At 43.7% G+C, this 17,084-nt stretch overlaps 1 protein-coding gene across 14 annotated transcripts in view; it reads left to right on the plus strand.

Moving 5' to 3' along the window:
• The window catches only part of SVIL (supervillin), a 228,838-nt gene that overhangs the window by 184,176 nt on the left and 27,578 nt on the right, over nucleotides 1–17,084 (plus strand). For 8 of the 14 annotated variants that reach the window (XM_047743510.1, XM_047743511.1, XM_047743509.1 and 5 more), the window contains 6 exons: nucleotides 2,319–2,366; nucleotides 2,914–2,991; nucleotides 9,919–10,066; nucleotides 13,831–13,920; nucleotides 14,011–14,097; nucleotides 15,732–15,903. In XM_047743510.1, the coding sequence (XP_047599466.1) occupies nucleotides 2,319–2,366; nucleotides 2,914–2,991; nucleotides 9,919–10,066; nucleotides 13,831–13,920; nucleotides 14,011–14,097; nucleotides 15,732–15,903 (623 nt within the window). The remainder of the gene's footprint in view (nucleotides 1–2,318; nucleotides 2,367–2,913; nucleotides 2,992–9,918; nucleotides 10,067–13,830; nucleotides 13,921–14,010; nucleotides 14,098–15,731; nucleotides 15,904–17,084) is intronic. The other 6 variants (XM_047743507.1, XM_047743512.1, XM_047743513.1 and 3 more) reach the window with 3 other exon arrangements.

The following is a 17,084-nucleotide window of genomic DNA, read 5'->3' on the forward strand; positions in this document are numbered from 1 at the left end:
TGCTCCTTGACATTGCAGAAGCCGCACCCATTGTGAATGCGCTCTTCCTCCTCCTCCAACTCCTCCTCCTCCTCTTCTCCTCCTCCTCAATGACCTAGTTCACCAGGGCCTGAGACAGTAAGCTCTTTGAAGTTAAAATAAGCCGATCTATTTTGGGCTTTTGTAACAGACATTGGGAAATCTCAAGTTCTGTTGAGGTCAAGTGGTTTTCACATGGCCCCTGATAAGCCCTCGGCTTCTTTTCATCCTAAGGGCTGGCAATATATTTCAGTCACACCTTCGCTGGGCTCAGATGTGAGGTGCCTTAAACCTAATCTGTCTTCAGACGGTCCCCCAACAGCCGAAGGGTGCTCGAGAGATGCCTCTGCTCCTGGGTGTCTGAATACTGCCCGGAGAAAGAAAGACATTCATGCCATGTGGTGCATGCAGATGGGATCTGGCTGCCTGGGCTGGATCTAGACTTGCTGATGGAGAACTCTGCTAAGGGGAGCAAGTTCTAGAACCATCCATCTTTTCCACCAAGAGAAGAAGAGAGCTGGTTATACAGTCAGGGCTTCACTTCCAGCACAGTTTGCGAATTCATCAAAGGCACAGAACTGTGATGGCCAGACATTTTCCCGTCCACCCTCCTCCAGCTTTTGTATGTTATAAGCACAACCCCATGAGCTGCAGCCTGGGGAAATGCAGAAGAGGCAGGAAATAGAGACGGGACTCCCTATAAATCATGCCCGTGGCCCCTATGAAAATCCTCGCTGTCCAGTAAAAATAAAATGTGAGCCACATATGTAATTTTAGATTGTCTAGTGGCTGCATTAGAAACCAATGAACGATGCCTTGAAAGATCTGTAAGGGTCTTGTTTCTTTTTTTTTTTTTTTTAAGATTTTATTTATTTATTTGACAGGGAGAGATCACAAGTAGATGGAGAGGCAGGCAGAGAGAGAGAGAGAGAGGGAAGCAGGCTTCTTGCTGAGCAGAGAGCCCGATGCGGGACTCGATCCCAGGACCCTGAGATCATGACCTGAGCCGAAGGCAGCGGCTTAACCCACTGAGCCACCCAGGCGCCCCAAGGGTCTTGTTTCTGTCAAAGAGTTTGTCCCCAGACAAAACAAATTCCTGATGCTCTAACCGGCATCCCGTTCTGGATCCTTCCTGGGAAGAAAATCTCTCTTGGCCCATGAATAGATTTGGGGAACTAAGAGCTTCCCATTCCCTACAAAAAGACTGGTTGTGTTTCAGAGAACACCTCACTTAACAGCAGTTCCCTGCTTTCCAGATTTATTCTGCCCCCCCCCCCCCGCCGCATCGGGATGGATGATTTGGAACTTCAGAGCGCAAATCATTTGTTTACTGGACTCTCTCCTTTCCTGAAATAACCATTCTGGGTTCTTCCTCTCTCTTCTCTCTCTCCCCCTTTCTCTCCCCTTGCTGCTCTTCTTTTCTTCTCTCTCCTTTCTCCTGTTCTTGGCTTAGTCCAGGGCAGGGCTAACCTGACTTAAGCATGTCTGCTTTTGTAGCAAGTATAATTAGTTCTGAAGATGGGAAAGCCATGTGGTTTGTGGATTTGGCCAGGTCCACACTGTCCGGAATGCGTGCACTTGAGCGCGATCCGTAGACCGGTCCCTCCAGGCTAACTCATTCCATCCAAAAAGCGAGAAAAATGAAACAAAGTTTTCAAAGCGGGAGTCTCTCCGTTACCACTCAATCGCATTTATTTATTTATTTATTTATTTTTTTAACCAAGTGATTATTTTAAATTTCCACCTCATTTTGGCATGTTTGACATCAAGGTATGTCGTGACTCCCCTACAGTTTAAGATAATCATCCAATATATCAGACTTTTTTCCAGGAAATAAAATCCCTTTATAGAACGTGCCATTACAAGTTCTGTGTCTGAGTCACAGATGTGGAGTTAATTTCCAGCTGTGCTCAGTAGTATCAGGTCAGTGAATCAAGCTAAGATCTGTGATGTCCCGAAGCATGTTCTTGAAAATTCAACGAAGGTAAATCTGCCACATTCATGTTCTAATTGTCTGCTGACATTGAAATTCCAAATCACAGTTCAGTATAAAGAAGTCGCCTCAAAGAGCTAAGGGAGGAGGGAGAGAAAGGCTGAGGGTATGATCTCCAAATGAAAGAGTATCATTGCACTGTTGGGATAGGAGTTTCCCTGGTGTTTGTGTCACTGACTGTGTGAGCATGTTTGTGCATGCCTCCAAGTGAGCCCAGGCACCAAATCCTTGAGAATGCTTGTGACACCCTAACCCTACCCTACTCTTCCAGCACTCTGCAATGTTTCCTGTTTGTTTTAACCTGTAGGAAGAAGGAGGATTTGCAGATGATAGTGCCATTTCTAATCTGCTTTGGGTAAGCCTGACTCTAACGTAGCTGTCCTCTAGATTCTAGTTACAATTCAACCTCGCCATGTATAATTTTCATCACTGGTGTTTCCCTTTTAAGCCCTCGCTGTTTGGTTTCTTGCCCCCAGGCAAGATGCCACCTCTATCCAGAGATGACAGCTATCCTGTTTCTTTAATTTTTTTTTTAATCGTATAATGACAAACCTTAAAGACTTTAAGTAAGAGATTTTATGGTAAATGCTGAACCTGTCGATGAACTTCAGGGTTCCCCTCTCTGTAACTGAATATCGTAGAGACTGCAGTAATCTTGTCATTAACTCATGTAATTACTGCACAGAACTGACTCGGTTGTATTTACTGTGCTGGTGTGGGTTTCTGTTAGCCCTCTAAGAAAACAAACAAATAGAAGGGACTGTCTTGAAAAGAGAACTGAAATTGCAATGAGTAAATTAACATCCTGGTCGAGATACCTTGTTTTTTTGTCTCTACTCCTCCCCTCCCAGCTCTGATAAACCTTCTCTTTTCACCTCTAATCCTCTTGCTTTGCTCTATAGGAACCTGTATATGCTTCTACTTATTCTCCTACTATACCTGCTGCCCATAAACACCTGTCTTTTGTATCTGTTAATCAGGTGAGGAAAAGCCTATGCATTTTAAGCCGCATTGCAATTTCTGAGCAGTAGGGAAGAACTTGTTTCATTTGGGGTCGTAACTCCTTCGCTGCATTTCAGTGTGTGTGTGTGTGTGTGTGTGTGTGTGTGTGTGTGAGTGACACAGAGAGAGAGAGAGTTCAGTTCTTGTATAATTAGAGTTAGTCACACATGTCACATCCATGGGTCAGACTTTTAGGTAGACTTGATGGCATTCTTTGACTTTGTAATTGTGAAACCGGTTTAAGAGAAGAATTTCCCCTTTTAATGTCCAAGGTAAGTCAGAAGCCCAAGGACTATGCCGAAGTGTTCTGCTCCCAGTTGGGAACAGTGCTATCTTGCTAGGCTTGATAAAGGAAGATGTGGAGATGTGGTGGAGGTAGGTGGGTGTGGATGGGCCAGAGAAGAAGGTAGAGCAGGGAAGAGGCTGGGCTGACAGGACCTCCTCACAGTGATTTACGAAGATGAGAGCCCACAGCCCTCTTGCCCCTTCCACTCCATCTCCACTGTACTTCCTCTGAACCCCACCCCAGAAAGGAGACCTGGCTTGGGTGGAATCTTTCTGTTCGTGCAAAACACACGATCACTGTTAAAGCCCAGAGTACCAGTGATTGTTTTTTATTCCCTTTGGAATGTCCCTGGGGTCAAAGTGGCTGGGAGAAGTGCCTGCATCCACACTGTCATGAGTCCCAGATTCTATCCTCCCTCCATCTTAAGGACCTTAACCTAGTCATTTCCCTCAGAGGGCCTTTGTCTCCTCATCAGAACTGGGATTTCTTTTCTTTTTCTTCTTCTTCTTCTTCTTCTTCTTCTTCTTCTTCTTCTTCTTCTTCTTCTTCTTCTTCTTCTTCTTCTTTTTCTTTAAGATTTTATTTATTTATTTATGAGAGAAAGATCACAAGTAGGCAGAGAGGGAGGCAGAGGGAGAAGCAGAATTCCCACTGAGCAGAGAGCCTGATGTGGGGCTCGATCCCAGGACCCCGAGATCATGACCCAAGCCGAAGGCAGAGGCTTAATTGACTGAGCCACCCAGGTGCCCCAGAACTGGGGCTTTCTTACCTCTAAGGTGTGTTCTAACTAAAAATTTCTTGACTATAGTTATGAAAAAAAGAGTTCTTTATGTATTTTGGATAACATTTCTTTCTCAGATGTGTCTTTGGCAAATATTTTCTCTCAGTCTGGGGCTTGTCTTCTCATTCTCTTGACAGTGCTTTCATAGAACAAAGGCTTTTTTTATTTCAATGAATTTCAGTTTATTGGTTCTTTCTCTCATTAGTGTTGTATCTAAAAAGTTATTGCATTCAAGGTAATCTAGATTTTTATGCCCTGCTATCTTCTATAAATTTTAGTTTGGCATTTTACATTTAGACTTATGATCCATCTTGAGTTAATTTTTAGGGGAAGGTGTAAATTCTGTGTCTAAATTCTTTTTTTTTTTTTTCCTTGGCAAGTGGGTATCTAGTTGTTCCAGCACCATTTGTTGAAAAGACTGTCTGCTGTTCACTGTATTGCCCTGGACCTTTCAAAGTTAGTGGAGTGTATTTGTATGAGTGTATTTCTGGGCTCTCTATTTTGTTCTATTGATCTATTGATCTTTTTTTTTTCCCCAGTAATACCACACTGTCTTGATTATTATAGCTTTGTAGTAAGTCTTAAAGTCGGGTAGTGCCAGTCCTCCAATTTCATTTTTCTCTTTCAATATTATATTGGCTATTCTGGGTCTTTCCCCCTCTCCATATAAACTTTAGAATTAGTTCATCAATATCTGCAAAGTAGCTTGCTGAGATTTTGGTTGAAATTGCATCAGATCTGTAGATAGAGTTGGAAAGAACTGGCATCTTGACAATGTTGTAGCTTCCAATCCATGAACATGGACTACCTCTCCATATATTTTTAAGTTTAAAGAAAAATACCAATCACCAGAAGTAGTTTATATTTAATTGCTTCAAAGTTAAAATAGCCCTAAAATTTTGTATTTTTATATCTTGACAGCTTTCCCAGATAAACATTTTATGTACCAGCCTTTGTAGTTGGAGTTCATCAGTGTCTCAGAGACTCCTTACCTCCTGTGGTCCTGGTATCTGTGTTCACTTATGCAGAGGTTCAGAAAAGAAAACAGAGCATTACAACAACATACACATTCTGTCTAAATGGACCATTTGTCTCTTTGTTGGGCTTTAACACACATTTCCTTCTTCCTCACATGCCTCACAACTGCACCAGAAGAAGATTTCCCTGTATTCTCCTCCCTTCATCTTAGCTGCTGGTAGATGGTAACAAGACCATGGTTAGTTTGAGGTTTAAGCCTAGTTGAGATCTTTCTCCATGTTTTGTTCAGGCCATTGAAGGCTGCGTGTACTGATGAGGGACTAAAATCACTGGTGGGGTTGGTGGGGTGGGGGGCTGGTGCAAAGCCACAATTCTTTAACAGTACATAGAATTCTTATACACAAAAAAGCTAACAGTACTGATTTGTCACTTTATTTAAACTACTTAATCTGTGCTCTTATAATTTCTTTAGCCTAACTAGATGTGAATAAGATAAAAATTTAAAAGCCAGATCACAGTATTTTCTATTCATGAAGCCCTCCAGTTTAAATTTGTACTAATCCTAGTAGAATGTGTTAGATTTGCTCTCTCTTCTTGTATCACCTCTCTGTGTCAGCAACATGTGGGAAGATTTATGTTGTGTATTCCCGGTAGGTGTACAGAACAGTAACAATGCAGTATGCTGAAAACATTCTTGCAGATTGACCCTTTGCCTAATTTCAAACTGTGTTCTATTAAGACTCTGTCTGTCCCTAAGACTTGCCTTCTTCCCCAGCTACTTCACTTGTTTCACTGCCTTCTACACACACACACACACACACACACACAGACACGTGCATGCACACACACATATGGTTATTCTCTTCCCTCGCTGTTTCCATCTCTCTGCTACATTCGTGGGATCTGCATTTGAAAGAATGGAGGACAGATGGGGTAGGGCTTCTATTCACATTCTGCCCTAACTCTCTTACTATTCCAGTCAATCCTAAACCATCACCAGCTAAATCTAGACGAGCCTGGAAAATGGCACAATACTTACTATAATATATACCATGTCCTTCTCTAAATAAGGAAAGAACAACTTAGAAAGGAAAAACAAGACAATAATGAAATTTAAAGCCAAAGAAAAAGTAGACAAAGATATGTATCTTGTCACATTTTAAGTTCAAAAATTTAATAGCTTGTGAGAAATTGTATTAATCGTCTCTGTGGATTAAAAGCTGTATATTTCTTACCCTCATTATAGAGCTATCTGAAGTCAGCAATTAGGGGCCCTAAACCAACTTCACTAAGTAGCCATGTTAAGAAAGAGAGGCAAAAAGTTTTATGTTCAATAGTATCATTGAGAGAGGAGTTAAAACAAAACAAAACAAAACAAAACAAAACAAAACACTCCTTGACAAAGATCTGGCAAACTACTGGAAGCTTTAAAGCCTCTAAGAGCTGTATCATTCCTGGGCTTGTAGCTTCCACCTTCTTGCTGGAGCTCCAGGGGCATCTGATTGCTTTGGGAAATGGAGTTGTGGACTCGGGGATGCCATTTTTTTGAGTCATGAACCACACCCCGCTGCCACACGTGGGACTTTGGAGACGTGTTCCCAAGTTCAGCAGAATGATGATGTCTGGCTCTTCGGAGGAGCAAACTTTCTTGGCACTTCATATGTTTTTTCAGAATATTTTAAGCCAAGTGCTACATTGATTTGATTAAAATTCCCTCCTGAAGCTTCATTTTCAAAGAAAACGTATTATCCTTTTTGAATTTTGATGAGGTCTTCCTGGCAAGTCAACCTCGGAGTTTATTTAATAAGGGTATTGGATTCGGAGAGTTACTTAGAATGAGGGTTATCTCACCAGCCATACGTGGAAAAGTTCAGGGAAAGGGTTTTTAACCTTGGGATAATATTGTATTTTGATAAAATTTAAGACTTAAAAAAAGGCACCGTGATAGGGCTCTCTCATATCGCCTTTACTAGAGCCACGAACTGTTGGCATTTGCTCGCCACCCCTGCCCCATCTCGTCTCTTCCCTCCATCCCGTCCCCTCCTGTCTCATGTACACATACATGATATACAAAATTGGGGCTCCCTAATAGAACGCTATAGACTGAGTGGCTTATAAACCATAAAAATTGCTTTCTCACGGTTCTGGAGGCCAGAAATTCGAGATCAGGGTGCCAGTGTGTTCTATGTCTGATGAGAGCCCACTTGCTGTTTGTAGAGGATCATCTCCTTGCTGCAGCCTCACATGGTGACTGTCCTCCCATGATAGGATGGGCACAGGAGCTCTCTGAGGTGTCCTTTATAAGGGTGTCAGTCCTCTTCAGGAGGGCTCCACCTTCCTGACTGAATGCCTCCCAAAGTCCTCACCTCCTAAGACATCACCCTGGGGATGAACTTTCAGCATAGGAAATTTGGGGCACACAAATGTTCGGTCTCATCACAATACAGTGATGGAGATGAGGAAATGTAACCTTGATGCAGTGTTCAATCCACAGCCCATTTCCAGCTGTGCCCGTTCCCCTCCAGCCATGCCCCTTCTAGCCCCCTCTGTCTCTTCAGGAAAAGGGTTTTTACTTAATTTAATCACCAAAGATTTCAAAGTCCATTTTGGCTGTGATTGCTCTGTAGAAGAATTCTGTAAAGGATTCACAAACTAGATGAGGGAGAAGTCCTTGTTCATGGCTTAACCCGAATGTGGCCGGTGCAGATACGGTTTTATGCACATCTCTCTTGGAAACAAGGGAAGGACCCCTCTCCTGTATTACCCTCCATTGTCGATGAACCTTGCTGATCTCTGCTTTCTTGCTGAATGAATCTAGAAGTTGTTTGTTTGTTTGTTTGTTTGTTTTTCCTGTTGGTCAGTTAAGGGAAGTATCCTCAGGGCTCTCCTGGTTTTCTGACTTCAGTCCGTGGAAGGTCTATGATCACCTTGACCTTGTTGCTTCTTATCCAAGGAAAAACTAACAAGAGAATAAGAGCTGGGGAACCTGCCAAAGGAGGTTAAGGCAAGGTCATCCATAGTTTGAAAGCAAAGCCCCAACAGGAACGGTGCACCTCAGGTCTGAGAAGCACATAGCCAGGAGGCCACACCGGTGTTGGAGCCCCTGTCACAGGAGCAACCTAGACAGTGGACTGCAGAGTGAGCGAGGGAAGCTCTTGCTCTGGGGGGAGGCTTTTTCCTCTCTTCCTTCCTCGACACTCACTCCCACGGCTCCTGCCCCTGCATTTCTCCCTGTCCTATGCTCCCTGCCACTTGGCAAATCTTAAATTTTACCAAAACAAAAAATGGCCCCCAAATTAAAAAGCCCTTCTCTTTCATTTCCCCCTCATGATCTGTGCCTACTTTGACCCTAATTCCAAGTAACTCTGAGAGGGGTCGGTAGTGAGAGGAGAGACAGCGTGGAGGACGAGGGAAGACAAACTGTCCTACCAGCATTGAAGACTGCCCGCCCTGGTGTCACCCACCACTGTTATCCACACGTCCCTGGCACGCTCCTTCCCCTCTGCCACTTCTTCTTCTTCTTCTTTTTTTTTCCAGTTTTTTTTTTAATTAACATATAATGTATTATTAACTCCAGAGGTACAGGTCTGTGAATCGCCAGGTTTACACACTTCACAGCACTCACCATAGCACATACCCTCCCCAATGTCCATAACCCAGCCACACTATCCCTCCCCACCCCCAGCAACCCTCAGTTTGTTTTGTGAGATTAAGAGTCTCTTATGGTTTGTCTCCCTCCCGATCCCATCTTGTTTCATTTATTCTTTTCCTACCCCCCAAACCCCCCGTGTTGCCTCTCAACTTCCTCATATCAGAGGGATCATATGGTAATTGTCTTTCTCTGATTGACTTATTTCGCTAAGCAAAATACCCTCTAGTTCCATCCACGTTGTCGCAAATGGCAAGATTTCATTTCTTTTGATGGCTGCATAGTATTCATTGTATATATATACCACATCTTTATCCATGCATCTGTTGATGGACATCTAGGTTCTTTCCATAGTTTTCTGCCGCCTCTTCTTGTTCCTCCTCCTCTCACCTCAGCCCAGTCCTGTCCTCTCTCATCCCCTCTCCCGGCTCCCTCAGTTCCCTACGCCTTTTTCTCTCAGGCCAAATGAGTTCACCAAGGCCTTAGAAACTGAAGAAGCAGGTATCTCCAGAACCCCAATTAGAAGCTTTTGAAAGTAGTTTTTAGGTGGAAATGTTGGTCTGAATGTAGGTTATGTCCATAGCACCATTCATCCTCCGTGATCAGACACATTGGGACCCAGAAGTCCCTTTCGGGGGCTGACCTGCTTCCCTGACTGCCCGCCTACCAGAGTTGTCTAGGAAACATGCTGAGTTCCAGAAAACCTTCTTGTAGCACACCTGATTCCTACTCAGCTTTCTCTCTTTTATACTTGACTGTGATCCTTGTGAACTGAAGTGGGTAAGATTTTTCTGGATTGACCATGTCTTTTGTGAGAACAGATGGATGAAATTTCCTAATCAACTGAGTTTAGCTAGCTTGGTACAATTGAGCAACTTTTAAATTGATGGCCTGGAAGAGAGTCTCTATTTTTGTTTATTTTTACAAGGTGTCATTTTGGTGGTCCAGTAGTCCAAACGAATAAGTGGGGAAAAAAAAAAAAAAATCAAAGTTTTAACCTAAAGTTTTGGTGTTGCTGGTGGTGATCTCTCACCCAAGCTGGGAGTAAGGACATCCCACCTATTTCCACTAGAACAGTTACAGACATTTTTTGGACAGTGTACCCCTCCTGTTTGTTTGCCTGCTCCTAGGCTCATGAAGTGCTACATGCTGAAATTCACAGCTCTGTCATTTCCCTGTCCTCTTTTCTCCCTGGCATGCTTTATAAACAGCGGGTCACAGAAAGTCGAGAGAGCCAGATGACTATCGAAGAGAGGAAGCATCTCATCTCTGTGAGAGAAGAAGCCTGGAAGACAAAAGGCAAAGGGGCGGCCAACGACTCCACCCAGTTTACAGTGGCTGGCAGAATGGTGAAGAAAGGTCAGAGTGTGTGTGTGTGTGTGTGTGTGTGTGTGTGTGTGTGTGTGTATGCACGTGTGCATGTGGGGAGTGGGGGGACACACACCAACTCAGTTGCCCACGGAAGGGAGGATGGCCTGTGATAACCCAATTTAAAAAATCAAGCCATGATCTTTTTTAGTTTTTACTCTTATTGAAGTTGTACAGATTTGGGGGGGGTAGATTGGGGAGCTCTTCGTACTGAAAACCCTTTCTTCCTAAATGGCATCATCTTCATGTAAGAAGTATAATTCAGTTAGTCACATTTCAGAATTTAGCCAATTGGCGCTTTTTTTTTTTTAAGATTTTATTTATTTGAGAGAGAGAGAATGAGAGAGCACATGAGAAGGAGGGAGGTCAGAGGGAGAAGCAGGCTCGCCACTGTGCAGGGACCCTGAGGAGGAACTTGATCCCAGGACTCCAGGATCACGACCTGAGCCAAAAACAGTCGCTTAACCAACTGAGCCACCCAGGCACCCAGAATTTAGCCATTTGGAAGTTGAGCACAGGTTTCAAAAGCAATGGCAAATCTTCTAACAAATCTTAGTCCTTTCCCATAATTGCTTTAAAATTATTTTCATTTTCTTGCCACCTGGCAATCAGTTAACCCAAATAAGCCTTTGTCAATGAAGAAGGAGTTTGCATCTTCTCTTTTTTGGAGGAATTCCTAGGTCCCTTTCCATCAAACTAGAGTTTGCTGGCTTACAAAGCCCTATTTCCGGAGAGGTTTTAATAGATTTTTAAAAGACGTATGCCATCCTGAGGAAGTAGGATTCCCTGCAGACGGTCTCTTCTTTGCCGCTGAGCTCTTAAAACTGATTTGAAGTCGGTATTCAAAGATTTGTGAAATTGACCAATGCCTCACATGGTCAGTGAAGTCACTTTTTGCCTCACGTGGTCAGTAAAGCTGTGAGCCTCCATATCCTGTGGGAAATGGTTAAAATCTGGGGTCCGTTCATCACCTATATGCCTATACTTTCATTTCCTAAGGTATTGTTTGAAAACAAATTTCCTGACTTTGTGGTATAAGTGCTCACACGCACTTAGAGTTAATGTATGTTGTCATCAGCTTTCTTAGTTCATGCTTCTTTTCCCTGGAAAACTTCCAGGATCCTCACTTATAAATAGTCCCTAACTCATTGTAGGCACATAATAAATATTTGCAGAAGGAAGGGCGGGGAAACCCTGAATTGTGATTAACTCAAATCTTGGTGTAGGAAAACAGAAGGTAATTTGCTCCCACTGAGTGAGGTGGTAACTGTATTTTCTTCATCAGATCAGAGACCTGTATACACATGTTAAACAACTTTGGCCCGAGCCCTGTTCCTGTGTTAACAAAAGCAGACCCTGAGGCCCATGCTGGTTAAGAACTCAAGCTGGGAACTTGAACCAGAGTTCCCATCTTCCAACTTTTAGCCTGGACTTTTATCCCAATAATTTTGAACTTTGGTTTCTTTCTTCTTCCATCTTAAAAATTATCATTTATTTGTAACCAGGCCCTTATTACCAAATACACTGTCCTTGTCCACAGGGATGTCAGAGGAAGTGGATTTGGAGAACAAGGTCAGAGACATTCGTATCCCTTAGTGCAGGAGTTTGTTTTCACATTTCTTGAACAAATCCAGGGTCTTTATTTAACAGGTGCTATATGGCTGGCTCAGGAAATAAATATCTTGTACTTTTCATGTAAGGAAAAAAACTGTATCCTGTTTTTCTAATATTTTTACCATCTCCTGTTACATGTTTCACTGGAATCATCAGCTCTTTCTGATTTGCAGTAATACGGCATCTAGTGTGCTACACTCACTGCAGAATAACATAGTCCCTATGCCACAGGCACAGAGACTTCTCCTCTCAGCTCAGTGTTGCTACATATTAACCCTGATTTTCCTTTCCTTCTCTTACTTCGTTAAGATGTTTTGATGTTCCTAGACTGTACCTAAGGATTAGTGCTCTAGTTCTTGTGGCATTTGACAATTCTCCTGAAAGTTCTCAAAATATGCCTTTGAATAAGAGAGCTGGGAAGATGTCTCTGAAGAGAGTAGGTGGCTGGTAATTGCAGGTAGAATTCACTGAGAAGGGGTACGGGGAGTGCTTTAACAGTGTTGAGTTAGGGAGAAACCCTTGCCTGTAGTTGGGAAAGGGAATGTCCCACCTCTGGGAGCTCTTGTGCATGCTGCTGGCTGGATGGGCAGCAGGGGGCGCCCTTACAGTCCGGAGGGCCAAGTTCTCTGAGCTTCAGAGTTTGGGAACTCTTCTGTTGCCTCCCGTAGGTGATGATTTACGGCACCTGTACGGGCTGTGTTACCAAATTTTACTTTATTATCTTTCAAGAAAGTTTGCTTTCTCACATAAACCTTTTTCAGGTTTGGTCATTGAAACAAATGTTTGGATTTTTATGGACATCATCAAGCAAATGTATGTACCTATTAAGAAGTACTTCTAGAATATCACCTAAAACTGAAGTTTTAAGCCACATTTCTGTATTTTTTCTTTAAAAGTTTTATGCTATTATACATCCCTCTCCAGCTAACAGGAGGAGAGCAATTCATTCATTTATTTTTCCTAGTCAGCAATAGTGAGTTACATATTCCGCAAATGCTGTTCTTTGAGGGATGCTTAAAGGGGCAGTGTCATCTAATGATTTCACATTTATTACAAATGAATACAAAGAACATTAACATCTCATTTTGTTCTTTGTAAATGCACTAATTACTTTCCTTTGCAATCCCTTTACTTAGGTGAGGAAAAGGGTACTCATCTTTGTTCTTATTAAGGTTTCTTGTTCCAACCAGATACCCTCTCTATGTTGGAATGCCTTTCTTTCATATGTCCCTAACACTTACACTTTAAAAAAAAAATTCCCCACTCTGCTTTTTTTTTTTTTTAATATTTTATTTATTAGAGAGAGGCAGAGAGAGTGTGCAAGCAGGGGGAGCAGCAGGCAGAGGAAGAAGCAGGTTTCTTACTGAGCAAGGAGCCTGACTCAGGACTCGATCCCAATACCTTGGGATCATGACCTGAGCCGAAAGGCAGACTCTTAACTCACTGCACTGCCCCGGCATCCCCCCGCTCTGCTCCTTGATAAATGTATGTGAAAGCATTTAGCTAGTTCCCAGCCACACCCGAGATAGATATGACCCTTCAGCGATCATAAATCAATTTTAATGTATCCTCTTCTGTGTCTTTCTTCTAAAAGGTTAGTACTCCTTAGGTTATTGCTCAATAAAATCACTCTCTGACTGATGCCCCCGAAGGCCAAACTGCCCTACCTTGGGTCATCCTGCAGGAAGACCCCAGTGCCAGGGGCCGCTTGACAGCTGGTATGACACGGCCCATTCTCCACTGCCTCTGTGGGATGTGGTGTAAATATACTTTCTCTTGAACTACCTCCACCACCTAAAGGGCCTTCAGGACTCACAACTCCATGTATTCTAGTATATTCTGTTGTTTTATGTACTCTTCTATTCCACTTACGTGTTCCGGGCACATTTTCTCACCTGTCCTCATTGTTCCTTTTGGAGTGGCAGCTTCTCAGCTACTGTAGGCCTTAGAAACTATAAAACTCTGTCCACATCTGCAGCTGTCCTACGTAGCAACGATACCTGCTGAATGTACGTACGTGTGCACATGTGTGCCTGTGTGTGAGGTCTGTAAGTTGTAAAACCTACAATGGGACTATTGGAGATCCGGCAGGGTCCTGGGAATTTCCAGAAATGATCCTGAGCTCTTTTGATGTTCTGCAGGTTTGGCATCACCCACGGCCATAACTCCAGTGGCGTCTCCCATCTGCAGTAAAACAAGGGGCACCACCCCAGTTTCTAAGCCCTTGGAAGGTAAGTCACCGGGGCATCTGATATGCCCCTGGGTCTAAGACCAGAAGAGTCCCCATGGCGCTGTCTCACGGATGGTTTCCGCTTACCTAGATATCGAAGCCAGACCAGACATGCAGTTGGAATCGGACCTGAAGCTCGACAGGCTGGAAACCTTTCTGAGGAGGCTGAATAACAAAGGTACATACCGGAAGCCAGAGCAAGGCTTTAGGTTTTGAGCTTGTAGCTCGCTGTGATTCATATCCAATGAGTAGCTAAGGGAACCTAAAGAGAAAACCCTGCTTCTCTCTCAGAATCTCTAAATTGTGATTCTGATTGCTTTTTCTCCTCAGCTAAATTGTCTCTTTTCTGTTTTACTTCACCAAGTCATAGTGAAAGTATTATCTTCATTACCATTTGTTTGAAAAAGGAAGTCAGAAATGATTGGATTACCCCGGTCTGATTCACTTCTTACTGTACTAGTTCGGGGATCTCCAGTAAGATTGGTTCCTGAGTCCCAGTCAGTCCTTGGGATGTCACCCAGTCAGGACTGGGAACACAGTAATTTTGCTTTTATACTTGAAAGCAGATTACACAAAATTGACATGATCACACACTGGATGAAATTTAAATTGTATATGTCAGGTTTTTTTTTTTTTTTTTTTTTTTAGGATTTTATTTATTTATTTGAGATAGAGAGTAAGGAAGAGAGCGTGAGCCAGGGAAAAGATAGAGGGAGAAGCACGGAGCCCAATGCAGGGCTCTATCTCAAGACCCTGGGCTCATGACCTGAGCCACACAGGCACCCCTATCTGTCAGTTTCTTTTTTTTTTTTTTAATATTTTTATTAATTTGACAGATCACAAGTAGGCAGAGAGGCAGGCAGAGAGAGAGAGGAGGAGGAGGCAGGCTCCCTGCTGAGCAGAGAGCCGGATGTGAGGCTCGATCCCAGGACCCTGGGACCATGACCTGAGCCGAAGGCAGAGGCTTTAACCACTGAGCCACCCAGGCGCCCCTCTGTCAGTTTCTAATAAGGTAGCAGATGACATATTGCAAGTGATTTCTGAATACATGTTGAAATATATACATCAGTATAAAAGTCCTTAAAGTATACAAAGTAAAGGAATAATATGCAGAACTAGCGTCATCTCAATAAAAATGTCCAGTACTTGAAACCAATCACATACTAAGCACTGGGAGTCGCTGCTGTTGACCATGACCTCCTAACAGGTTGGGGATAATGTAGACAAATGCTTTATACCAGCAACATCAAAGTGTAAGGTCATAACGAAACTGGCAAGGCAAGGAGTTCAAACAACTTGAAGCCTATTACATATGTATAACGGTGATCTAGCTCAGGGGGTCAGGAAACGGATCCAGCTCTCCGCCTGTTTTTGTTAATGACGTTTGTTTGGAACGAAGTCATGCTCCCTTGTTAATGTATTGTGAAGAGTCCCCTTTGCCCAGTAGCAGAGATGAGTGCTTGCCATACAGTCCCTGTGACCTCCCACGCACAGCCTATAATGTTTACTATGTGACCTTTTCCAGAAAAAGTTTTTACTGATTTCTGATCTAGAATGAGGCTGAGGCCGTTTCTGCCTCCAGTGGTTCAGAAATGCTCGGTGGGCTTTTATCGTCTCCTCTCCTAACACCTGCCAGGTGCAAGGTTTTTGCAATGGACAGTCCTTCCGTGAGACGTCAGGAAGGCCCAGAAACTATCACATTCTCTCGGCTCTTGGCATTCAGGGGGAAATATTTTGAAGACCTCTTGAAGCGTAGTTGGGGTAGTGTTTTGACACAAATCCAAGGTCATGTATTCGCTTCGTCTGTCATAGTTGGCGGAGAGACCGTACTCACGGTCACTGGGAAATCTGTGAAGGAGGTCATGAAGCTGGACGATGACGAGACCTTTGCCAGATTTTACCGCAGCATGGATGACACCGTCCCGCGAAGCCCCGTGGAGCTGGACGAGGATTTTGATGTCATTTTCGATCCTTATGCCCCTAAGTGAGTGATTTCTGTTTCTTTCACCCACAGAGAAGGGATGATTCTGTCGTCAGCCTTCACACGGTACCTCCATGAGGATCTTCTCTCACTGCCATCTCCTTCTGCCGCAGACCTTCCTCACAGACACAGGGTTATTCTCTAGAGCCAGACACGTAGGGTAGGTGACATGCGCACTCCAGAACAGACGTGCGCTCGGGCAGGAGGTCAGCGAAGACCGCGTGTGCCGCAGGTGTTTGCCCCTGCCCATAAAAGTAAGGTCACTGCGTTTGTCACATAACTGAATATTGTTTTGCAGATTTTTAGACAAACATAAATTTGGCCAGCGATCTCTATGCTGTCTTTCATTTGACATTGAGCTCGTACTCGTAACCTTGAAAAATATTTGGATCACATGGGCTCAGACTCACAGAACGGATTAGAAAATCAATAAAGCAGGTTACTTACCCTCTAGTAATCTATGAAATGAATAGATCTGAGAGTCTTCTCAGGGATGACCAAGGGTCGCTCTTCACACAGGATCATGACTAAACCACCTCAGGAAAGCCATTGTGGTTTTGGGATTCCTTTGGTTGCAGGTGCCAGAAGGAAATCCAAGTCAAATGGACTTTGATAAAAGAAAGGTGTGGAGGGATCTATAGGTCCACTCACTGGAAAGTGTGAGTGTGAACAAGGTTCCAGAGGCTCCTCAGAATGAGGTCTCTCTCTTGCTGGTGTTTCTTGGGACTGCTTTGCTGTTGCCAAGCTGTAACCACATGGCAGACAATGGCCACCCCCGGTGTGGCTGATTCAGCCATTGGCTTGGCCACTCGAGTACAGGCAGCTTCTCTCCTCAGCAGTTCCCTCCAGCCCAAGTTCCAGGCTGGATTTTCTAGGGTCCGAACCCTGTCCTAAAGCAATCATTGTAGCCAAGGGGATGGAAGGTGAGGATTGGCCAGAGCTGGTCTCTGGACGCCTGCCCCTCAGAGTCAGAGCCAGTGTCAAGGTTTTCTTACCAGAAGCCAGGGAGAATATATGCTGGGCAGGCTATGCCCACAGCCACAGACCACATTTTTTCCCTCCCCACAAATTTATCTGAGTGACTCCCTCTTCCAGAAGACTGTGGGGTCATCATACATTTTCCTGTAAGCTGCTCCAAATACATTTTTTGCATATTTCGGGGGGGGGGGAGTTCAGTTTTTCTC

This window comes from Lutra lutra, chromosome 8, assembly GCF_902655055.1.
Source record: "Lutra lutra chromosome 8, mLutLut1.2, whole genome shotgun sequence".
In the NCBI taxonomy this organism is placed as follows: Eukaryota; Metazoa; Chordata; class Mammalia; order Carnivora; family Mustelidae; genus Lutra; species Lutra lutra.